General features: G+C 45.2%; 1 protein-coding gene across 13 annotated transcripts in view; it reads left to right on the top strand.

The window, feature by feature from the left end:
* myh10 (myosin, heavy chain 10, non-muscle) overlaps positions 1–21,915 on the top strand; it is a 58,107-nt gene that overhangs the window by 15,900 nt on the left and 20,292 nt on the right. For 3 of the 13 annotated variants that reach the window (XM_077015366.1, XM_077015364.1, XM_077015365.1), the window contains exons 4-18: positions 7,740–7,767; positions 9,303–9,405; positions 10,587–10,616; positions 11,903–11,920; positions 15,148–15,240; positions 15,768–15,831; positions 15,954–16,052; positions 16,461–16,604; positions 16,701–16,796; positions 17,538–17,656; positions 18,089–18,241; positions 18,358–18,531; positions 18,816–18,989; positions 20,275–20,389; positions 21,105–21,170. In XM_077015366.1, coding sequence (XP_076871481.1) covers positions 7,740–7,767; positions 9,303–9,405; positions 10,587–10,616; positions 11,903–11,920; positions 15,148–15,240; positions 15,768–15,831; positions 15,954–16,052; positions 16,461–16,604; positions 16,701–16,796; positions 17,538–17,656; positions 18,089–18,241; positions 18,358–18,531; positions 18,816–18,989; positions 20,275–20,389; positions 21,105–21,170 — 1,476 coding nt within the window. The remainder of the gene's footprint in view (positions 1–7,739; positions 7,768–9,302; positions 9,406–10,586; positions 10,617–11,902; positions 11,921–15,147; positions 15,241–15,767; positions 15,832–15,953; positions 16,053–16,460; positions 16,605–16,700; positions 16,797–17,537; positions 17,657–18,088; positions 18,242–18,357; positions 18,532–18,815; positions 18,990–20,274; positions 20,390–21,104; positions 21,171–21,915) is intronic. The other 10 variants (XM_077015374.1, XM_077015373.1, XM_077015377.1 and 7 more) reach the window with 8 other exon arrangements.

Here is a 21,915-nt window from a genome sequence, read left to right as displayed (position 1 = left end):
GTACCGATTCCCACATCCTCAATGTGATTTGTGTCTTGGGCAAGAGAGCAGCCTCTTTGGAACGAAGTGGTACATAGAAACGTCTCTCTTCACGCACACTGACGCTGGCTACGTTTCAGTTGTGTGAAGCCAAGCATGGCACTTCTAGTGCAGTTTTATATGCAAAACCATGGTGTTTTGATTCTCCAATAGTCACTGATCACTGATTCTGTTGCTTTACTGTTGTCAGCTTGGTGTTTTCAGCCTTTTGCCGTCAGTTTTATAGTTTTACGTCAGTTCTCTGGCGTCTTCGACCCTCTCAGGAATTCCAGTAAAGAGCACGTCACCTCTCAGAAAGCTGTTTTAATGGCTTTGTGTGAAGAGACGGTGAAAGGAAGTCAAGAGCCCTCAGACTCTATCAGCTCCCTTGTTGCAGTTAGACAGATAGCAGACAGCGTTCTTCAGAGTCCTGGGTAGGTGGGTGGGTGTTGGGTGGGGATTGGGTGGCGGGTAGGAGTTGGTGGGGTGGGGGTTGGGTATATGTGGTGTAGTGGTCTACCAGCATTAAATGTTTAATCTACCTTTTCTTTGGTTGGTTTGGTGGTTCCTCTACAACTCCACGTTCTTATAGTCTCAAAACGCGCTGGAATGTTAGAGGTCTCGTAGCTGGGGGACGAATTTTATCGGATGCTTAACGTGGGGAAGGGGAAGTGGAGCTTTAGTCATGATGACCTCACAATGCTTTTGTGAGCATTTTGTAACTGAAGTCCCTGTCAAGTCTTGGGTTGACCGATCTAGTATCAGTCTGAGGAGGCTGTGTGCACTTCTCATAATCTGTTCAGCTGTGTCCCTCGCTGACCTCGGTCGTGCCTGCCTGACCGATATCCACAGCAGCAGGAACACCCTCAGCAACATTTCATCTGCAGGCTTCCTCCTTGCCCAACATGGAGTAGAGAGGCCAGTGTCCTGCTGTCCCCCAGAGGAAATGATGGGAAAGACATGCGTTTAATGGCTAAAAAATGAGTCACATTAGTGCGCTTGTTGTGACTTGATGTGATTTCCGTGTCGGTAGTCGAGTTTCTTACAGTTCGTTGACCTCATCGAGGGAGTAAGGCTAAAGGTGCTAATTCAGATTTATCCATGGTTTCCTGCATTAGCAGGGAAGTGTCCGCAGCAGCACTGGGTGGAGGGAAATGTAGTCTCCCTCAGTCACCGAGTATGTGCTGGATGTGGATATGACCTGCTAGGTCAGGGCTGCTCAACTCATTATGTTCAGTGCTCAGCTTTATGGGAAGTGATGAAAGTGAGTGCCATGCAGTTGAATCCTGGACACGTTGGTAAGAATGGAAAGACTTTTGTGGTAAGGGTTGGCCCGCAGTCTTTGAGCGAGGTGGCAGGCGGACCTCTCTCACTCCTGTGAGATCAGTAGCATTTCTACTGTAGATGCACAGGTGTTTGCATCTGCAGTTTCAGATATCCATGAACAGTGACTCCTTCCAGGTGTGTGTGTGTGTGTGTGTGTGTGTGTGTGTGTGTGTGTGTGTGTGTGTGTGTGTGTGTGTGTGTGTGTGTGTGTGTGTGTGTGTGTGTACCCATTCGTTCTGTTGCATTATACCAGAATAAAAAAAAAATTTGGCACTTTTTGAGTGATTGGCTAGTTTTCCTGCATTTTTGGTACTTTGATTTAGGGCTGCAGCTATCGAGCATTTCAGTAATCGAGTACTCTACCTGAAAATTAGATTCGATTAATCGAGTAATCGGATAAAACAGAATTGCTTGGTTGAGCAATTAAAAATACAAAAGAGAAAACAAGACATTTCACTTAATAATGACTGACCAATCGGTTTCCTTTTTTAGATAAGTTATATTTTTTAATTCACAACATACATTTCCAAATTGAAAATGCAAATGGAAATAAATACCACAAGTAAATAAATAAAATTCAATTACTTTCATCTTAGAATTTCTTGTATCAAAACTATATCAATATCATATTCTTTCCTGCTAAAATAACTGCTAAGGTAACGTAGCTCAGCTATCTTTAATTTATTTATTGTTTATCGTCTTATCGTCTTAACTCCACAGCGCTGTTACATAATGCCTGTATTAAGTTATTAAGAACTTGTCTCCGTTGTACTAAACTAGCCACACATTCGACAGTATTGCTAAAAATCAGCACTCCACAGAGCTGTCGTTATGGTACATTAATGTTAATCTCATTAATTTGTTGTAAATAAAATTTACATTGTCCCGGCTCCACCGCTCCATTCCGCGTGTCTTCGGCCAAGATGGTGCAGCATTGAAGATGTGCTGTTGTGGTAGTCAAGGACTATGTTACACCGAATACATGTCACTGTATTGTTCTTGCTGTCGAGCCTAAAATGCTCCCATACTTTCGACATTTTCTGTCTTTTCCTATAGCCCTTTTCTTCAAGTACGTTGTCGCTCTTTTCCCTTGCTGCTTCCATATTCCCGCTTCTCAACTAAAAACCTCTGCCGCGTGGGTGACGTAAGCGTGTTGCGCTACATTAAAATTAGTCGGTGCGAAATACAGTTTAAAAATGAACGATTCTTCGAGGCACAGAAAATTACTCGATCACTTTTTGTAATCGAGTAACTCGAATTACTCGAGTAAGCGTTTCACCCCTACTTTTATTACATTTTAAATTCCTAAAATATTTTAACTCGTACTTTTTACGTAGGGATTGTAAGTCAAAGACTGAAATAGCTATAATAAATATGATAAATATTGTCCTTGATGCGCACACCGCAATAAGGATGCTGAACAATATATTGTGCAACCCTAATGATCTTTCTCATATCAGTGACCTTAGACAATCATCTTATGTCTGACTATTGTTATACATTAGTCTACCTTAATCCCCTTCCCTAATGCTCAGTAATATTGTGGCACCAACGTGAAGTGTGACAAGTGAAGTAGCATTTTATTTTCTATTTCTTGGGCCACAAGGCTACAAGTGTGTTTCTCGTTTATGTTCAGTGTCCTTGTGGATGAAGGTAAGTACAGTATCAAATGTTGGAGTAAATGTGCCCATAAATAAGTAAGAGGGGGCAGAGATGGCTATGGTGGTGGGGGCGTGAGCTTCTACGCTTACTGAGCCCCTGTTTGTCATTTTCCTCCTCTTACTGCTTGATATGCCGTGTCATGGAGACGTCCTTGGCATCGGCAGTTCTGGACCGTACAGCTAATTGCTGCGCTTATAAACTTGAACGTTCTTCCTGAGGCAGCAGACCGAAGCACAAGCCTGAATCAGCCTTTTCGTTGAGGCCGTTAAACGTAATGAATTTGTTAGAAGAATGGCTGTGTGGTGATTGAAGATTGAGGGCTTTGTGGAGGTTTCCTCCCTAGGACTGGCTCCGTAGTTTATTAGATAAAAATGTGGCAGACAGGTTGATGTGAATATAGTGCTTGTGGACTTGGCAAAGCGTTTTGAAGACTGATGTTGCTCCAGAACTGTTAACACTGGCACAAAAAAACTATAGGTTTTTAACCTTAATTGGTATCATCATGATAAATTGGGTTGTACCAGTCTTGGTGCAATGGGTCCTTTTAAGTGGGTAGGATTTCCAGCTGGTGTTCCCACTGTACTGAGCTAGTATAATCCTTGCAGTAATACATGCCAGTAATGTGCTTTAATACTCAATTAGCCCCATACCTTAATGCATGATTTGATACTGTTGTCAATAAAAATTCTAAATTGGATTATATAATCAAACTGCTGCTTAAAAAACAAAAACAAAAACCCAAAATAGACGGTAATTGAGAGAATTGATATTCGGTGGTGGGAGAGGAAGCCAGCAATACTGTGGCCATCTGCCTGGTGAGTTCTTAGCAGGAACCTCTCGCCACTGCACTGCATGACTGACAGGAGTCACACGTCACTTTAACGTCAGTGCAAATGAAATGTATGTTAATCTGAATAAGACGCCAACTGCAGAGAGTTCACACAGTGATTTTCGTGCCGTGCAGTTTTGGTCAGTAAATGTCCAAAGGTGGACCCTCGTGATGAAGCCACTGTTAGTGCCTGTGGATCCAGCACTAGATCCAGCACTAGCAGCCTGAGGGCACCTATTAATATGAACCCAGTGACCCATGACCTGATGGGCAGTAGCATTTATTAATGTTCGCTAGCATTTGTGGAGTTCTACTCTTTCTATTTCTAATAGCACCTTATTGTACCTTATCCCTCAGAGAGAAAAAACAATTGTGAAATTTCTCAGAAATCTAAAAAAAATAATAATAATTAAAAAAGGTAATAATACAGAAGTGTACATTGATGTACTGGCTAATTAGATACAGAAGGCTAGACATGAGAACTTCATTCTCCAAGTCCCCAATGGTGTAATTATTTCCTTTTTTATTGTTTCTTGTCAAGGAAAATACATGTTTATTTTGAAATACTTGCATCTAGACAATTCAAGTATTTCAAACCTACGTGTTCTTTTGTTTGTTTGTTTATTTAACAGCGGGAATAATTGAATGTCATGTTTGGTCACCTTTGCCAGCGCTAAATCTCAGTAGCAGGATGACTGGGGAAGACCTGAGGAAGGGCCTGACTGGCCCATTGACCACAGCAACCTTTCAAGCACAGATTTTGCATATTGCCTCGTCTAAATTGTCCGGCTCTCCCTTTTCATTCGGTTGAAAGCCGAAATGCTCCCAAACTGGCGAAGTCGCATTTGGTTTTGCGACCAGAGTGGCCGCCATTGTTTCCATAAAAAAGCAGACATTCAGCAGCAATGGATACGAACAGTTGGCGTTTTTAAATAATGATTAACATCCACCGCACACGCAGCGAGGTGGCTTGCGTGTAAAACAAGAAGAACCTTGTGAAAAAAGAAAACACGAACATCGCGGTGTGACTGTTGCTTGCAGTTCCCTGCGGTTGGCAGGTCAATATCGCGGTATTACAATTTGGCGGTTATTGTGACAGCCCTGGTCTGTAGTTGTGGAGTTTGGTGACTCTGCTGGTGAGTCTGTAGTTGTGGAGTCTGGTGACACAGTGCTGGTGAGTCTGTAGTTGTGGAGTCTGGTGACACAGTGCTGGTGAGTCTGTAGTTGTGGAGTTTGGTGATTCTGCTGGTGAGTCTGTAGTAGGACTGAACGATTTTGGAAAATAATCTAATTGCAATTTTTTATCTATAAATTGCGATTGCGATTTAAAATCGCGATATTTTCCCACTGTTTTCAGGAAACTCTGTTTCGGCATTTTTTATACAGCTCAGATTCAGGGTTGGCAACTTTTCAAGATCGCTTGGAGTGAGACTTGAACCTGGAGTGGGTGGCGAACGTAATTTGTTATGGGGGGGGGGGGGGGGTGTAAAATGGACTAAATTTAAGTATTATTATTATATCGTGATCGATCGATCGCCTGTGGTTGGCGCCAGAGCGAACTAGTAACTTTTTAGTCTAAGACGCTCAATGCGTGAGAGTTGGCAACCCTGCAGGTATAGCAACTTGGCTAAAATATGTGCGTGAGGGCATTTGGTAGCGCATATCCAGTGTGTTTAACAAAGCCACGAAGCCGGGCTTGTTCACTATATTAACGGACATCATGTCTTTCACTATGAACTCCGTTACTGCCCGAGTCATTTCAGCGTGCCGCTTCGAATTATATCCATAAGGAGTTACACTTTCAAACGGTTCGGTCAGTGAACCCTGTCTGCTGGACCGCGGTCAAGCTATGCACGCTTTTGCGATTCATCCGTGCTTTAAATCTTATTGCGCCTATATGCGTGATTTTACGGTATTTCGCTGCTCACCGCATACTAAAGCTGTATAAGCGCAGAGAAACACTTTTGCATATTTGAAGATGCAGCACTGGTCGTTGGTATTTTAGCCTTACAAATATCATACGAGGCTTTGTGGTGTTTTTTTAATGCTGAAGGAGGTTTGTAGTGTTACCTCGCGTCGTAGCAACAGTAGCAAGACACGTTTTGCAGGGTACCTGACTTTGTGCAGCATCTTTTTAAAAGCCAAAGTAATTTCACACAACTGATGTGCTGCCCCTCTTTGGTATTAGACTTTCAGTTGTGTCAGCTTCTGTCGAGCCTGAAGCCATTGTGCAACAAGTTAAAGTGCTGTGTTAACTTCACTTCTCCACCTCCCTGCCTCCTGCTCGGGTTTGCTCTGTTCGTCCTCGGCTCGGCTCGCTCCCAAGTCACGTTTAAATCGCAGCCTTTGCGATTAGAGAATCGCGTTTTAAAATATCGCGAGATTATCGCAAATGCAATTAATCGTTCAGCCCTAGTCTGTAGTTGTGGAGTCTGGTGACTCGGTGCTGGTGAGTCTGTAGTTGTGGAGTCTGGTGACTCGGTGCTGGTGAGTCTGTAGTTGTGGAGTCTGGTGACTCGGTGCCGGTGAGTCTGTAGTTGTGGAGTCTGGTGACTCGTGCCGGTGAGTCTGTAGTTGTGGAGTCTGGTGACTCGGTGCCGGTGAGTCTGTAGTTGTGGAGTCTGGTGACTCGGTGCCGGTGAGTCTGTAGTTGTGGAGTCTGGTGACTCTGTGCTGGTGAGTCTGTAGTTGTGGAGTCTGGTGTCTCAGTGCTGGTGAGTCTGTAGTTGTGGAGGGCTGCATGGTGATGCTGACAGCAGTGTCAATGACCTTGTGGCTGACAGTGTCCTGCTTGTTCTGTCCACTTCTCTTGTTCATTAATTGTCTTGCTTGTTCGAAGCAGGGAATGAAATTGGAGGATTCTTTTCCATTAGGCCGAGATCTGATTCATTTAGTATCAAACTGAGCAATATTACACGCTTTAGTAAATACTGCTCATTTGGTTCTGGATGTTTCCAGAGCGCCGTGGATGGATGTTGAAGATTAATGTGTCATTGTGTATAAAAATCTGCACACTCAGTTCTGCATACTTAATGTTGCTGTCTTTGAATCTAATCTAAATCCTGGGAAATTGGCAGTTGTAGTATTTTGAGGTCATTGTGTGCTGTTTCTGTGTACGTGCAGTGACCGTCGCACATTGTACTCAGACCTCCTCCATAACTGATGCCAAGATTCTATCGATTGGTTGATGCGTTCAGTCACAAACTGCAAAGGTATTTAGCTATACATGCTGTTGCACTGCAAAGTCTTCTGCAGAATAATGAACTGGTGGGTGGGGAGTGCCAGGGCGATAATGCATGAGTAATTAAGTTGCTTGTTTTAATTTAGAGCTTTCTGCAGAGAGCAGAGAATTATTTCCTCAAGTTCCTGTTGTCTGAGGTGTACGGTGACATGGGGTGTTTATGGCAGAAAGGTCTCACTGTAACCCTGTTGACTGGTTGATGTCAGTCTGGGCTGTATCTCTGTCTAGCAGCTGTTTTGCACAAAGAGAAAAAGGTGAACTTCTCCAAGCTCTCCTTCATCTTGCCAGCTTCATAACTGGTTTGCCTTCTGGAGCTGCTGTCTGAGCCAGATTTAATTCAGGTTGACCTGCTTGTGAAGTACGGTTTCTTGCTCCTCAACAGACTAAGTGCAGTCGATGTTGGGTTTAGTCTGGCTTTAGTCTGATGCATGGGTCTGGTCTTGAACATTTGTTGATGCCTTCAGTTCAAACAGCTCTCAGTGCCACTAGTAGCAACCTGAACCCCTTAGAAGATTTATTGATAACAGTGGAACCGAAGAGGCTCATTTTGGCCACTGAAGAACAATTGGCAACATTTCTGAGGGCATTTGTAAGGTACGCAGTTTCATAAAACCCCCGTCTCTCTCTCCCTCTCACCCCCCCCCCCCCCTCTCTGTCTCTCAGATCGTGAGGACCAATCCATCCTGTGCACGTGAGTAACCCAACATGCTTCCATGTCTGTCTGTGGTCTTTGTCTGGACCCTTGAGGTGAGGCTCTGCAGGGGCCATCAGGCCGACAGTTCTGCTGCTCCTGAAGGCCCTTAATGCCCTTAAGCCTGTATGTGTGCTATCCAAAATATGTCAGCAGGTCAGTTGATCCTCTCTGCTGCTATTAGCATGAACTGTACCTGAACATAAAATGGCACCCAGGCAGAGTGGGTGGAATAGCATGTTCGGAATTTTTGGCTGTTTTAGCATCTCTGATCCTGTGTGCTCTTGTGGTCTGGGCGTAAGAGCATAGACAGTCCATACACACGAGTAACTGAAGGAGTGTTTTCAGAAGATGGCTGCGGTTAACCCTCTTCACCCAGTCAAGCTCCTTCACCTCTGAACTTTTGACCCTAGAAGAGCCCAGAGCAAAGGGTGAGCTCAGAGCGGCGTGTGAGAATATGAGCCAGATGTGCATTCCTCTGGAGAACAGGAGTCCTGCAGCTTCCACGGGGAGGCTTCCTGATCTACAGCGGAGCTCTGAGGCCCTCTGAGGTCCTCCTGCCCTCACCGCCTGTCTCCACTCCAGGGTCTCTGAACCCCGTCGTTACTGATGCAGAAAACCAAGACCCTACAGAGACATAGCTAAAAAGAAATAAGTCTTATTTATGTCCCTATCCTGAATATATATTATAATGTTTTCAGAAAAAGAATGAGATTTGAGATGAGAATCCACAATGTGCCGATTTAACCAGTAGATGCAGCTGTTTAAAATGAACAGTTTGAGTTGCGTAAGTCTCATGCAGGTAGGCGAGTGGAGTAGTAAGCTAATCCCCTCGGTGACTACGTCACTTTCCATCCCTGGGTTCCTTAATAGCAGATTTACAACCAGCAGACTGAACCCAGACTGAGTACAGGGACCCAAACCTCCAGCTTTCCTGGCCTTACACAGCCAGCATGTCAATGAAAATGAAAAGATCTGTATATCTAGGCCCCATATTACTTATTGCAGCGTACAGGAGAAATGTGTTTGCATGCTGTTGTGTGCATTCCAATGGGCCTGTGTAGGAGCTAAATCTTGTGAAGTGTGTGGGATGTAGGCTGCTGGCTTGTGGTCTGGGCCCAGAGTGAGTACTCTCTCTCCTCTGAAGATCTGTGGTGCTTTCAGCTACTGCAGACAACGCTGAAGTAATAAATGGCAGAGTCCAGATCTGGTCCGCATTACAGAGTTGAGGCTCCGGATGTGTTTGGATTAGTGTTTGTTTAAGACCCAGATAAATGTTTTGTACTGGGGTCTGTCTTGTCTGTATTTGCATGCATTCACAAAATTAAAAAGAAATTGTCATGTTATTGTAGCCTATTTGCGTACCCCTCTAGGCTACCTCTCTCTCTCTCTCTCTCTCTCTCTCTCTCTCTCTCTCTCTCTCTCTCTCTCTCTCTCTCTCTCTCTCTCTCTCTCTCTCTCTCTCTCTCTCTCTCTCTCTCTCTCTCTCTCTCTCTCTCTCTCTCTCTCTGTAATAATCATTTTTGATCACACAGAGGTGAATCTGGAGCAGGAAAAACTGAAAACACCAAGAAGGTGATCCAGTACCTAGCCCACGTTGCTTCCTCTCACAAAGGCAGGAAGGACCACAACATTCCAGTGAGTTGCCTTCTCCTCCATTGCACATTTCACAGCACTTCAGTTATCTGCATTTGAGTAGCAGTGTTTCTAGTTCAGTGTTAAGTACTTGTGTGACTCCTTCATACCTGTGAATGGAGTTTATGATGGGATGTGGCCTGTGATTGGCTGATGTTTGACGTGTTCTGCACCCCTGCTGTAGGACTCCTCTCAACACAGGACTCGTGTTCATCTTGGTTCATTTACACTGCAGTCACTAAAAGTCTCCACTGAACACATTTTAGACCAGAACAAAGCTAGTCTAGCCAGAAATGCTAAAGACGCTAACAGCGAAAAGGAGTCATGCTAAACGTGACTGCTCATGGCTTTTAAGCATTAGCCAATCAGAACATTTTGTACTATGATGTCTCTTAATCTGGACAACTGAGGGGGAAAAAAGTGATGCTCTGGGTTGGGCAGAGTGTGTGTGTATAATGGAGTCACACACTTCTATACAGGTTTAAACCATAATTTACTAATGCAAGTTGCAGCAGTCCCACAGGAATGCTGATATAACTGTACTCGCTAGTTTCTAGATCTGTCAGTTATGGTATGATGGAGTTTGATGAGGCACAATAATTCACCTGACTGTCTAATTTCACTAGTAATACAGTCACCTCAGGGTTCATATCTGAAATGTCCACAACAGAGTGAACCCTGTCTAGTGGGCGACAGCTTGCGTCTCTGTGCCAGTGGAAGGCTGCTGTGCCCTTTACTGCCCTGAACCGTATCAGTAGTACGTCGTTAACCCAGAGCTCTGACGTCTGTCGTTAATAAGCGCGCCACTGGCTTATGTTTGCAAAGCACCTTCATGCTACTGATCTTGGATCAGATGTATTTCTGCCTACACTGGTCCTACTGACTGCGATCTTACAGCAGAACTGATCTCAAAAACATCCCTCAGTGTCCAGAAATCCTGGACTCCCTCTAACACAACGTCCCCTGTCCTGGACCTGGGGGCCCGTCTCTCTGCACAGCTCATTGTTTCTCTGCTCAGATGAATGACAAAGTTCTGAAGTGCTTCATAATTAGCCGATTCCTTCAGGTGTGTTGGAGCGGGAAACCGCTGAAGTTGTGCAGTGCCTTGGGGTCACGGGGTCTCCAGGACTGGGCTTGACCTCCACAGTGCTAACAGTTTGCATTTGTCTGTTGCATATGAACAGCCAGAGTCACCTAAAGCATTGAAGCTCCAGGCAAGTTCCTCTACGCCGCTCCTCTGAGCTCCGCTCACGTGCATGCATCACTAACCCGCCCCACACACCCGCCTCACACCCGATTGAGCTGGGTTGGGCGCACATGCCAGCGACTGGCTTGTCTCTGCTTAATCGCAAGCATTTAGACTGCACTGCATGTTTAAACAATGTGGTAGTTCTGGGTGGGTTCGTATTCACGTTCTTAGTTCAAACTTCACAGTAAATAATTGTTCAATTTTGGCCGTAATCGTCCATGCTGTAAGAACGTAGAAAGACACCCAGCACACTGGAGGGTTTTGGTCTTTCTTGCATGATCAAGTACTTCATATTTTTTGTTTTTAATCTATCGTATTAAAATTCACATTTTTCATGTACATGTGTATAATACTTGCATGTTCTAGATCAGGGTTGTCAAAATCTGGTCCCAGAGGGCCAGACTCCAGCAAAGTTTGGTGATTGCTCTTAAAACCGCCATACCTGCTAAACCTAGCAGTTGATTGACGAGATGAATCCAGTGCATTTAAGCAGGTCAGTCCCCAAAGCTGGACTCACACCAGGGTTGGACACCATCTGTTCAGCTGCTCAGTCAACAGGTTTAGCGGGTCTGCATGAAGATCCATCACGAGGCTCTGGACTCTGGCCCAGCAGACTTTGACCCCCCCCTGTTCTAGATGATAGAGATGTCATGACCTATTGTTGACATGACTGACAGGAACTGAAATTGGAGTATTTAAACCCTACATGTAATATTTTGGGAAGATGGGTGAAAAAATAGAGGGAAAACGGATAAATGGCCAGCAATGGTTGTGTTCAACGATAGAGATTTTCCACATTCTGGAAATTTTACGAGAACAAGAAGTCTACGTGTGTAGGCTAAAGAGAGAAGATGAGCTTAAAACATGCTGTGCAGACTAAATGCCACATGCTGAATGCTACAAGGAAAGTGGGAGTGACTACCACATCCAAACCTTGTGTCTGTCCTCCTCTAACCTAGTGTCTGTCCTCCTCTAACCTAGTGCCTGTCCTCCTGTGTCCACCTCTTTAACCTTGTCTGTCCATCTGTGTCCTCCTCTTTAACCTTCACTTTAACAGCATGTGTGTGCACAGCACGGTTTCTAATATTTGCCATGTCACTGTGTCATAACACATAAGTACCTATTAAACTGAATAAATGTCTAGAATACTGACACTAGATGCAGTGATTAAAAGTGTTTCCTATGTTTATGATCATGAATCAGCCCTTGTTTTTTCCACGGTAACTGACTGCCTGTGCCCATTGGTTTCAGAGTGGGGCCCTAGCCTATGTGAGTAGCATGTAGCCTCTTCTTTCCCTCTCCCTCAGTCACCCTCCTGACATATCACAGTGGGGGGATTAAATGGCAGTATGCCCTTTTTTCACCCGTTTTTTATTGCTCTGCATGGTTTACGTTTCTCATTGTCTAGTAAATCTCTCATTTGTACTATTTCTTTGCTATCCACCTTAACACTTCATTTTCTAGGGCTTTTGTTAATTTGGGTTTAAAAGTGTAAAGAGGTCACTGATCTGTGTATAAAGATTTGTGTGCGTGTGTGTGTGTAAAGTCGATTGGCATCATCTAATGCCAATGTTCAGTCTGAAAAGAACATTGACAGTGACAGTGTGGACTGGTGTGAGCATCCCCAAGAAAGATTGGTTTCCCATTCCTTACCTATGAATGAAGTCTGGCAGGGTTCTTTGCCTTATTAGGTGTTTTTGAGGAGACAAGTATGCTAATTCAAACAGAGCTGTTTATGAAGGTAACAGACCACAATTTGTTGAGCATTTGCTTAGTCTGGCTTGGCAGCGTCCGGTGAACTAACTTTCAAGAAAAAATGTGCCCATTTCATGCACAAAGCTGAAAATGTTCTTACTAAGACAGTTGCGTGGTGTTTCCTTAGCCTTACGTCCCCTTGATTAGCTGCTTTTCATGGCCGTCAACATGTTTCTGGCATAAGTGGTTCCTTGACCACTCTCCTTGGCACAATTGGTTGAGTTCATTCAGATTCGTTTTCTTTTATGGACTTGACGTTTTAGTGCAGTCCAGTTATGGTCAGTGCACTAGGAGGCCGGACTTTAGGAAGGTAATTCCACAAGCTTAATCTCAGCCTGATTTTGACATGTGCTGGGTCATTGGTCTAATGGAACATGTAACTCCATCCCAGACTTCACTCTCCCTGGCTGGTGGTTTGGGGTTGTTTGAATTAATCCTCCTTCATTATCCTGTCCACTGTCTGTAATGCTCCAGTTCTACTGGAAGAGCAAATGTACAGATTGTCTTGGGACACGTCTATGAATGGATATCCTAGATCCGCACAGAGCTCCCTAGACTTGCCTATTGTGGTCCTATTATAATGCTTGTGGCTTATTGTAATGGGTGGGTTCCCACTAACCCTATTTATGGACACAGTCACCAGCTATATCAATCATAGTTACTAATCAGGACTTAGGCCATGTCACAATGTTAAATGTCATTGTGGAACTCTTTACACCAGATAATTCTGTTGTTGTGTGTACGTCTTTGACCCAGCATATTTGTTTTATTCATAAAATACATATTGTTACATTTTTATTGTATTAGGGTTATTGTATCAGCTCAGATGTTCTCATTGCTTCATGCTCCACCCCCACCCACACTGGGTCTGGCTCCAGTGAGTGGGGCGAAGCCTCCAGACTTCAGCCTGTTGTGAAGAGGTCAAATTGATTTACTCAGCTGTGCAGATTTCTTTGAGGGGCCTGTAATGGGCCTGTACCAGGCCTGACTCATCCCGTAATCTCACACAGACGTGTACTAGAGAATGTTGCACTGCTGTGTTTGTTCGGTGACATGAAGGCTCAAACCTGAGCCCACAATATCCGCACAGCAGTTGGTGCGCTCTGATTTAAAGGCACTGGCTTCACCAAATCAGGAGCCATAAAAGGATAGAAAACCCCACCATTCTTGAGCCAGGGGATGACCACACACACACACACACACACACACACACACACACACGGTATTCTTGAACAGCATGTTTCATGCAAACATGCTGTCATGTGGTCAACCACTGGGCTGCCAGTATATAGGTTTGTGGGTGTGGTGGCTCTTCACTGGTTCTCTATGATGCAGCTCTGTGGGCTTATGGATCCTTATACTGATTATACGAGGAAATTCCTCTGAATTCCCCAGTAACATCAGGCTTGTGGCTTCAGTTAGAAATGCGCCTGCCTGTAAAAGACACTGGTCTGCAGCTTTAATTGGGTTTGTAGGACATTTTATTTATATCTGCTCCGGATCAGCTGAGTTTGTTTGATATCAGGAGCCGTTCGATCAGAGTAGTTTCACTAACACTGCGGTACAGCTGTTACACACCATACTAAAGTATGTGTACCTAATGCACACGAGGAGTGAAAATGCTTCTTTTTTAAAGAATTGGCCTCTGGACCAGATACTTTGAGCTGGGCTGTGTGATTCCACCCTGCAGTAGAGTCCAACATCCAGCTAGAGTGTGAACCGCAGCTCTTGTGAGAGCGTGTAGCGGTGGGGCGAGACCTCCACAGGGCGGACGCAGAGGAGAACGAGGCGGCACTGTCAGCGGTCATGTGACCGATCTGTGCTGGCTAGATGAAAGGCGTGCTCTGGGACTTCTGGGATTTTCATGATCTTAACCTCCCAGATGAAAATGAATTGGAATGGTTGCTAGGGGAAGAAAAGGCTCAAATGAAACATTAGGCCCGAGCAGCATGTCCGTGTGCTCTGTGATTGGCTGTGGCACTCATTCCTTCTGTCCTATTTCCTTCTATCCCCTTTTCTTTCTCTTTCTGTCAATCAAAAAAAAAACAATGCTGCTATCTCACTTGTACTAATCTGTGATAAAAAAAAAAGGATAATAAATTTAGGGGATCCATTTTCAACACCAGGTCCAGTAGATTTTGTCCCAGGTCCAGTATGGTTGGGCTGTTCTTTGCATGCGGCTTTATCACTGGTCATGCACAGCAGTGCTACTCCCCTTCTGTTCTGACCCTTCTGAGTGTGTTTGAGTCCGATGGCTAATGGCCACTTAGGAACTACCACCCTCTTTATACCTGTGTTTCTTTGCTTTTGAGAGTGATTGTGCAGTAGCGCTGGGCGATCATAGTAGGCTGATAATCATTTGCCTTGTGATATTAATGTTTTTAGCATGTAGTTCAGAACACTGCCCCATAGTTGCATTTTGCTGCACTTCTCCATAGAATCCAAACATGACGAAGTTAATGTTCTCCCTTAACCTCAAACAGACTATAGTCCAATGTTTCTTTTTGGATAAACAGTAGTCAAAAAATAACGATAATCTTTACTGCTGTGTTCTGAGAATATCGTGATACAGTTTTTAGTCTGTATCGCCCAACTCTAGTGCACATCAGATGCAGAGTTCATCCAAACTTTTTTTTCCATGCTTATCAAAACCATGTGGGTACAGCTATTCAAATGTTTTACAGTGCTGGTTTTTATTGTATTATTGTTGTTTCTTTAAAGAGAATTGCTGTTTTTTACAGGGTGAGCTGGAGAGACAGCTCCTGCAGGCCAACCCCATTCTGGAGTCTTTTGGTAATGCCAAGACAGTGAAGAATGACAACTCCTCACGCTTTGTAAGTAGAACCGTTAGAACTGCATGTGATCCTGGTTTCCACACCCTTTCCCTGTTTCTGTCCAAGATGCTTCTTTAAATAAATCTCTCTTAAAAGAAATTCATCTCGGTGCACCACCACAGTCTTCTTAGTCACAGTGTGGAATGTCATTGGTGAGTTAGTGGTTCTGAATTAACTCTAATTATAGTTTATTAACTGTAAATGGAGCGTTTTTAATATGGTATAGCAATGAAACTGTTCCCACATTCCAACAGTTTGGGCTCTTTATGACATGCTGTTTTTAGTGTAGAAGCTCTGGAAACTACGGCCTGGTAAATGCTAGCTAAAGCTAAAGCTCTCGGACCTCTCCCTGTGCGTGCACACACGTGCACGCGCACACACACATTCTTTCAGTCATGCATATAGATACTTTCCTTCTCACTTTCTACAAGTGGGTGTATTTGTATGTATTTCACTTGACATGTATCTCAGTCTGTGAAACGTGATCCAGTGTGTGACGCCTGACTCTGCTCCTCTTCCTCATACAGGGCAAATTTATCCGCATCAACTTTGATGTAACTGGATACATAGTGGGGGCCAATATTGAGACCTGTATCCTGCTGTGATTTTGAGTCTTTCATTACCTTTATTTTGGTACATAACGATTTTAATTATGATGGTGGTTCCCTGAAGCAAAAATGTCAGCTTCACTTTCCTTAAGTGATTTCGTCCAGATCTTCTTGAGAAGTCCAGAGCTATCCGACAGGCCAAGGAGGAGAGGACGTTCCACATCTTCTACCAGCTGCTGGCTGGGGCAGGAGAGCACCTACGATGTGAGTCTCCCCCTGGTTCTCTCATCAGCCCACTCTGGTACAGTAGGAGCTGTGTGGAACCCTTGGAAAATGTTCTCATCTAATAGAACCTCAGCTGACAGGCTCACATGTTCCTCATTTCAAGGAACTTTGAGGACATTTAATACTGTCCACTTCATTTAATATGGTCAGTTGTATTTTAGAATTTGTTGCTTAATCTTGGAATTCTGGGAGATGGGCTCTCTCTCTCTTTCTCTCTCTCTCTCTCTCTCTCTCTCTCTCTCTCTCTCTCTCTCTTTCTTTTTTTTTAATGGTATCTCGTGCCATTAACAAACAACAAATCGTGTGTGTGTGTGTGTGTGGGGGGGGGGGGGTGTCTGGAAGAGTGAGAGTGTTTGAGATGATTAATGCTTTTGTGCTTGTTGGCAGCTGATCTCCTCCTGGAGGGCTTTAATAGCTACCGCTTCCTGTCCAACGGCAACATTCCTATTCCTGGCCAACAGGACAAGGACAACTTCCAAGAGACCATGGAAGCTATGCATATCATGAGCTTCTCCCATGATGAGATTTTATGTAAGTGTGAGAGTGTGTGTTATTCAGTCATTGCATCATGATCGAGTAATTAAAGAATGACCAATTGTGGTTGTGTTGTGTGTTTTGCGTTTACAGCCATGCTGAAGGTGGTGTCAGCTGTGATGCAGTTTGGCAACATTGTGTTCAAGAAGGAGAGGAACACGGACCAGGCCTCAATGCCTGAGAACACTGGTACAAAAACACCTCCAGCATTGGTCCACACACACACACACACACACCACACACACACACACACACACACACACACACACACACACACACACACATTGGGCTTCCTGTAGACGCACCCTAAAACGTTTCACACGAAAGAACCCTGGAAAATCAGGCCAGTTGCCTTTTCATTTGCCATTAAACTTTGTTTCATCATCCTGGTGTTTAAAGTCTGATTTATGTCATACTGGTTGAAGTGGACTGGTTTTATGGTGTAACCTAGTGCTCCTTCAGGAGGTGCATGTGCCTGCTGTGTGTCTGAGAGCCAGGTTGTGGTTTTAGCAGTCGGTAAATCATAGAAATGGCTGTGAGACCGATTAGCAAAACAGGCAGCGTGGAAATACTCAACAGTTTGAGACTATCAAAAAAAAGTGTCTGACAGCTTTGCCCACAGGTACTGGCGCGATAGGTGTCTAATATCCAGGCGCCAGGAAAATGGGGACCCTGCTTAAAGGTCCTGCATCTGTTTGAAAAAATGCAGTGGTTTGGCCAGCAGTTAAATGAGTCCTCACTCCCATTCCAGCTCCTCCTGCTCCTCACATTTAGAGAGGAACCCCTGAAAGAAAATGGCGGGAAATACATTTTTAGGAAGAAATACAAATGATTGTGGAGTTTTGCATTCTTAACTCTGAAGGGATGAGGATCCTAAATGTGTTTAGTTTGTTTAGTGCACTTTGTTAAGTTTAGTATTGTCTCTCCCAGCTGCACAGAAGCTCTGTCATCTGTTGGGGATGAGTGTGATGGAGTTCACCCGGGCCATCCTCACCCCCCGCATCAAAGTGGGCCGCGACTACGTGCAGAAAGCACAAACAAAAGAACAGGTAACAGAAACTAGTGCTCTCCATCTCTCTCGTCTTCCTCTGGCCCTTCATCCCCACCACTGCCATAATATTTTCCAGCGTTCACCTGTCATCACTCAGAATGTGTTTGCCTGTTGGCTTTGGCGTAATGCAGCGTTGGGGAACTGTGCTGAGGTTTCCTTTCCAACTCGGTACTTGGTTAAAACAATAGCGCAGTAGAGACCTGCCTCTCTCCCCTCATTAAGGGCTCCACAATAATCTGTCAACCTGAACTTGCTTTGAAAAGTGGCCCTGCATACATTACACACGTAATACATTCATTTAACATTATTACATGATGCTTGTGATGACATGGCACAAGAAGGTGCACACACAGGACCCAGGCTAGTCCTGTTTGTGAGTGTGGTTCAGTCGTGTGCCGTGCTGCCCCATACGCTGTGTGTTGCTCTGCAGGCGGACTTTGCGGTGGAGGCGTTGGCCAAAGCCACCTACGAGCGCCTCTTCCGCTGGCTGGTGCACCGCATCAACAAGGCTCTGGACCGCACCAAGCGTCAGGGGGCCTCCTTCATCGGCATCCTGGATATCGCTGGCTTCGAGATCTTCCAGGTGCTCCCTTTTCTGGATTCAGTCTTCACCAGATCACAGCACTGAATCATAAAGACTGGAAAAACTTTCATATGATGATAAATATTCTATATCCTTGTTTATATTTTTCTCTCTAGTTGAACTCGTTTGAGCAGCTGTGCATCAACTACACCAACGAGAAGCTCCAGCAGCTCTTCAACCACACCATGTTCATTCTGGAGCAGGAGGAGTACCAGCGCGAGGGCATCGAGTGGAGCTTCATCGACTTCGGCCTCGACCTGCAACCCTGCATTGACCTCATCGAGAGGCCTGTGAGTACGGCCCCTCCCCCTCAGGCCTCATTGGATGGGCTTGGGTGGGACATGCGAGATGCCTTCCATTGATTGGAGGACATTTTGTTCTTAGAAATGAACCACTCATGCAGCAAATCAAAGCTTTATTAACAGTTTTGTAATTTTTCACCATGAAAGTTCACCATGAAAGCAGAAAGCATGATGATGTTCTAGTGCTAAAGGAGGTCGTGCTTCATCAGAAGAGTAGAAACGTGCTGCTCTTGCTCCTCTTCTCCTCATTAAGGACTCGTTTGTTTTCCCAGGCAAACCCTCCGGGTGTTTTGGCCCTGCTGGATGAGGAGTGCTGGTTTCCCAAAGCCACTGATAAGACGTTTGTGGATAAGCTGGTGCAGGAACAGGGCACGCACGCCAAATTCCAGAAACCACGTCAGCTGAAGGACAAAGCCGACTTCTGCATCATCCACTATGCAGGCCGGGTGTGTGGGGCCCTCCTGGTGCTCAAACACTCCTACACTGGCTTCTAAATGGCTGATGGACCGGCCAGCAAAAACCATTATTGAGCCCAGGAGGACGCTGATTTCTGGCCTGACTATCCAAGCTTGATTCTAAAGCTGTGTTTAACACTGTGTCCAAACAGCCTGGATCTGCTCACAATTTGTCTTTTATTTGAAACCCAAAAAAATGCTGGAGAGGGGGTTCAAATAAATTGTTAAGGGACCATCATTAACTACTTTGGAGCATCGAATCATATTTCAGATCAGGCGTGTCGGGCGAACCCAAGCCGTTCATTTCTTGAGCCCATCGGAATGCCCAGAGTGTTTTCCTATGTGCAGTCCCTCCCACAGGGATACAGTCCCAATCCCATATGATAGAAAAAAAGCCAGTGAGTGCAGCAGTGCACCCTGGGTAGGCATGCTTTTCTCCTACCATTAAAACCCCAGTTTGTGTTGGGGTACAAGCCTCGGCAGCACAGTTAAACGAGTCCAGCTCGGAGCCGCCAGCCCTGACGAAGGGCCCTCCACCTCCCAGGGCTGGAGCGCTGCCGTGTGTGTTTAACCCCTTGGAAGTGAGTTTGGCTTGCAGTGGCATCTCTGTAGCTGCTGCCTTGGCGCGTTTCTCTCCATGGAGCACATCTGCTTCAGATCAGCGGCCCTTTCGCAATGGAAATGTGAGACCGCTTAACAAGGGGGCTCTGCCCTGCATGCTCACGCCCCCCCGGGGCCAAAGGTCACAACATTAGTCTGTGCTCGGGACACGGGGACACCTGGAGGGAATTATTGGGGCAGCTTTTGACTGAAGGGTTGGGCTGTGAGCGGTTCATGCCACCAGCAATGCATTCACAATGTGTTATGCTAATTAGACATCGTTATAAATCAGCTCTAAAGGCACGGAGGGCTTGTTAATTGGCCGATGAGTTGAAGTAGGTGTACACGAGCAGGGGAAACCCTTAAGAAATGCCTTGGAGGATATCTACAGGACCAGGACTATGAAACACTTTGAACTAAATTACTGCTGTAGCTGTGGAGCAATAGTTTTTAAAAATCTCACTTGCAGAATTCATGTATCCTAAATGTTATAACTTGAGGGTTAGGGTCAGGGTTAGGGTTAGGGTTAGGGTCAGGGTTAGGGTTAGGCATTTGGTGTTGGTTTCCTGGTTTTGCCCAAAGTCATTTCCTCATATACATTAGAATCAGCCCAACATCAAATATGTTGATGTGTAACCTGCTGTAATTCCCTTCTGCTCCTCCTCCTCTTCCTCAGGTTGACTATAAAGCAGACGAGTGGCTGATGAAGAACATGGACCCTCTGAACGACAACGTGGCCACACTGCTCCATCAGTCCACGGATAAGTTTGTGGCTGAGCTCTGGAAGGATGGTAAGCCTCTCTCTCTCTCTCTCTCTCTCTCTCTCTCTCTCTCTCTCTCTCTCTCTCTCTCTCTCTCTCTCTCTCTCTCTCTCTCTCTCTCTCTCTCTCTCTCTCTCTCTCTCTCTCTCTCTCTCTCTCTCTCTCTCTCTCTCTCATTCTTCCACTCTCTTTGCTAACAACTTTATGATCCCACACGAGCTAAGAAAGAGACTGTTGTTTTCAGCTTTCGTTTTATGTCTGTAGAGTAAAACGCCACTGACTGGTGTGGAATGTTTTTGTCTCCATAATAAAACACACACACTGAACCCATTTTAATGTCCCTGTTCTATAACACACATTCATTTGGGGAAACAACCATCTGAGGGTCAACAGCATCTACTGTCTGTAGCTCAATTAAGACATTTGATTGATGTGTGTATGTGTGTGTGTATGTGTATATATATATATATATATACACACACACACACATATATATATATAGACAGTTGAGACAAAGTTAAATTTAGAGAATAGTTAAGACATCGAGACTGAAAATGAAATAACACAAATGTAGACACGAGAGTGAATGACGCAGGTTCTTTAAAATCCAAGAAGATGCATCTTCAGTTCTTCTCAAGTACCAACGTTTGATGTGCTTTTGACTTTCCACCAGTGTTTGACTAACTAACACAGTGTGGTCCTGTGTGTGTGCTTGCTGTGTTCTCTCCTCCTGCCGCTCTGGTAGAGATTCAGAATATTCAGAGAGCGTCTTTCTATGACGTCTCTAGCCTCCATGACTCTCCAGGTGAAGGTACTCGGTGCTGTGGCTCCTGTAATGCGGCGCATGATGTTCGCCCCCCACGCCTCCCTCCGCCTGGGCCCTGCTCCTTCAGGCTGTTAACTGAAGAGTTAGCCAGATTACGAGGCTGTACGCCCCACTCTGCTGGCATCCCTGGGTTCCTGGACGGATGCTGAAATAAGCATGCACGATGGAGCGCATGACCGTAGGGTTTCTGACGGAAATGGCCAAAAGTCATCGCAGCGCCGGTGATATCTGGCTAACTTGGGTAGTCAGCTCTGAGGAAGAGGGCCCCGCATGTGCTGTATCGTTTAGAAGTGCTCCCCCTGCAGGCTGACGGCAGCGTTGCACAGCGCCGCGCCGACCGCTCTGTACAGATGGTGACTTGAAACCATGCAGCTTCGGGAGATGCGTTTTCAGCACACGTCAGGCAGTAGCGTAGCTAAGCCTTCTGAAGTCCTTCCCAAACCCAGGCCTCTGCCAGAGCTCCATGATTTCTGTGTTCCTGGCTGAGAACGTTGACTCTCCAGGTCACAGGTTGTGTATATTTTAAGCAACAGGCGGCGTTTTGAAGGTCGGCCTAAGGGGAGCAGAAATTCTGTCTCATATCATCTCTGGCAGCGAGAGCTGAACAGTGCTGCTTCTGTTCCGGGTGAATTCAGACACATCGCTCAACCGCAAGCTAGTCAACACCAACCAATCAGCAGCTGCTCTACAAGGTCATGGGGTCACGTCAAGAGTATACAGGCCTCATTAT

Source organism: Brachyhypopomus gauderio, chromosome 8 (assembly GCF_052324685.1).
Source record: "Brachyhypopomus gauderio isolate BG-103 chromosome 8, BGAUD_0.2, whole genome shotgun sequence".
Taxonomy (NCBI): domain Eukaryota; kingdom Metazoa; phylum Chordata; class Actinopteri; order Gymnotiformes; family Hypopomidae; genus Brachyhypopomus; species Brachyhypopomus gauderio.
Note: the sequence above shows the minus strand (reverse complement) of the source record. Positions and strands in the feature narration are given on the sequence as shown.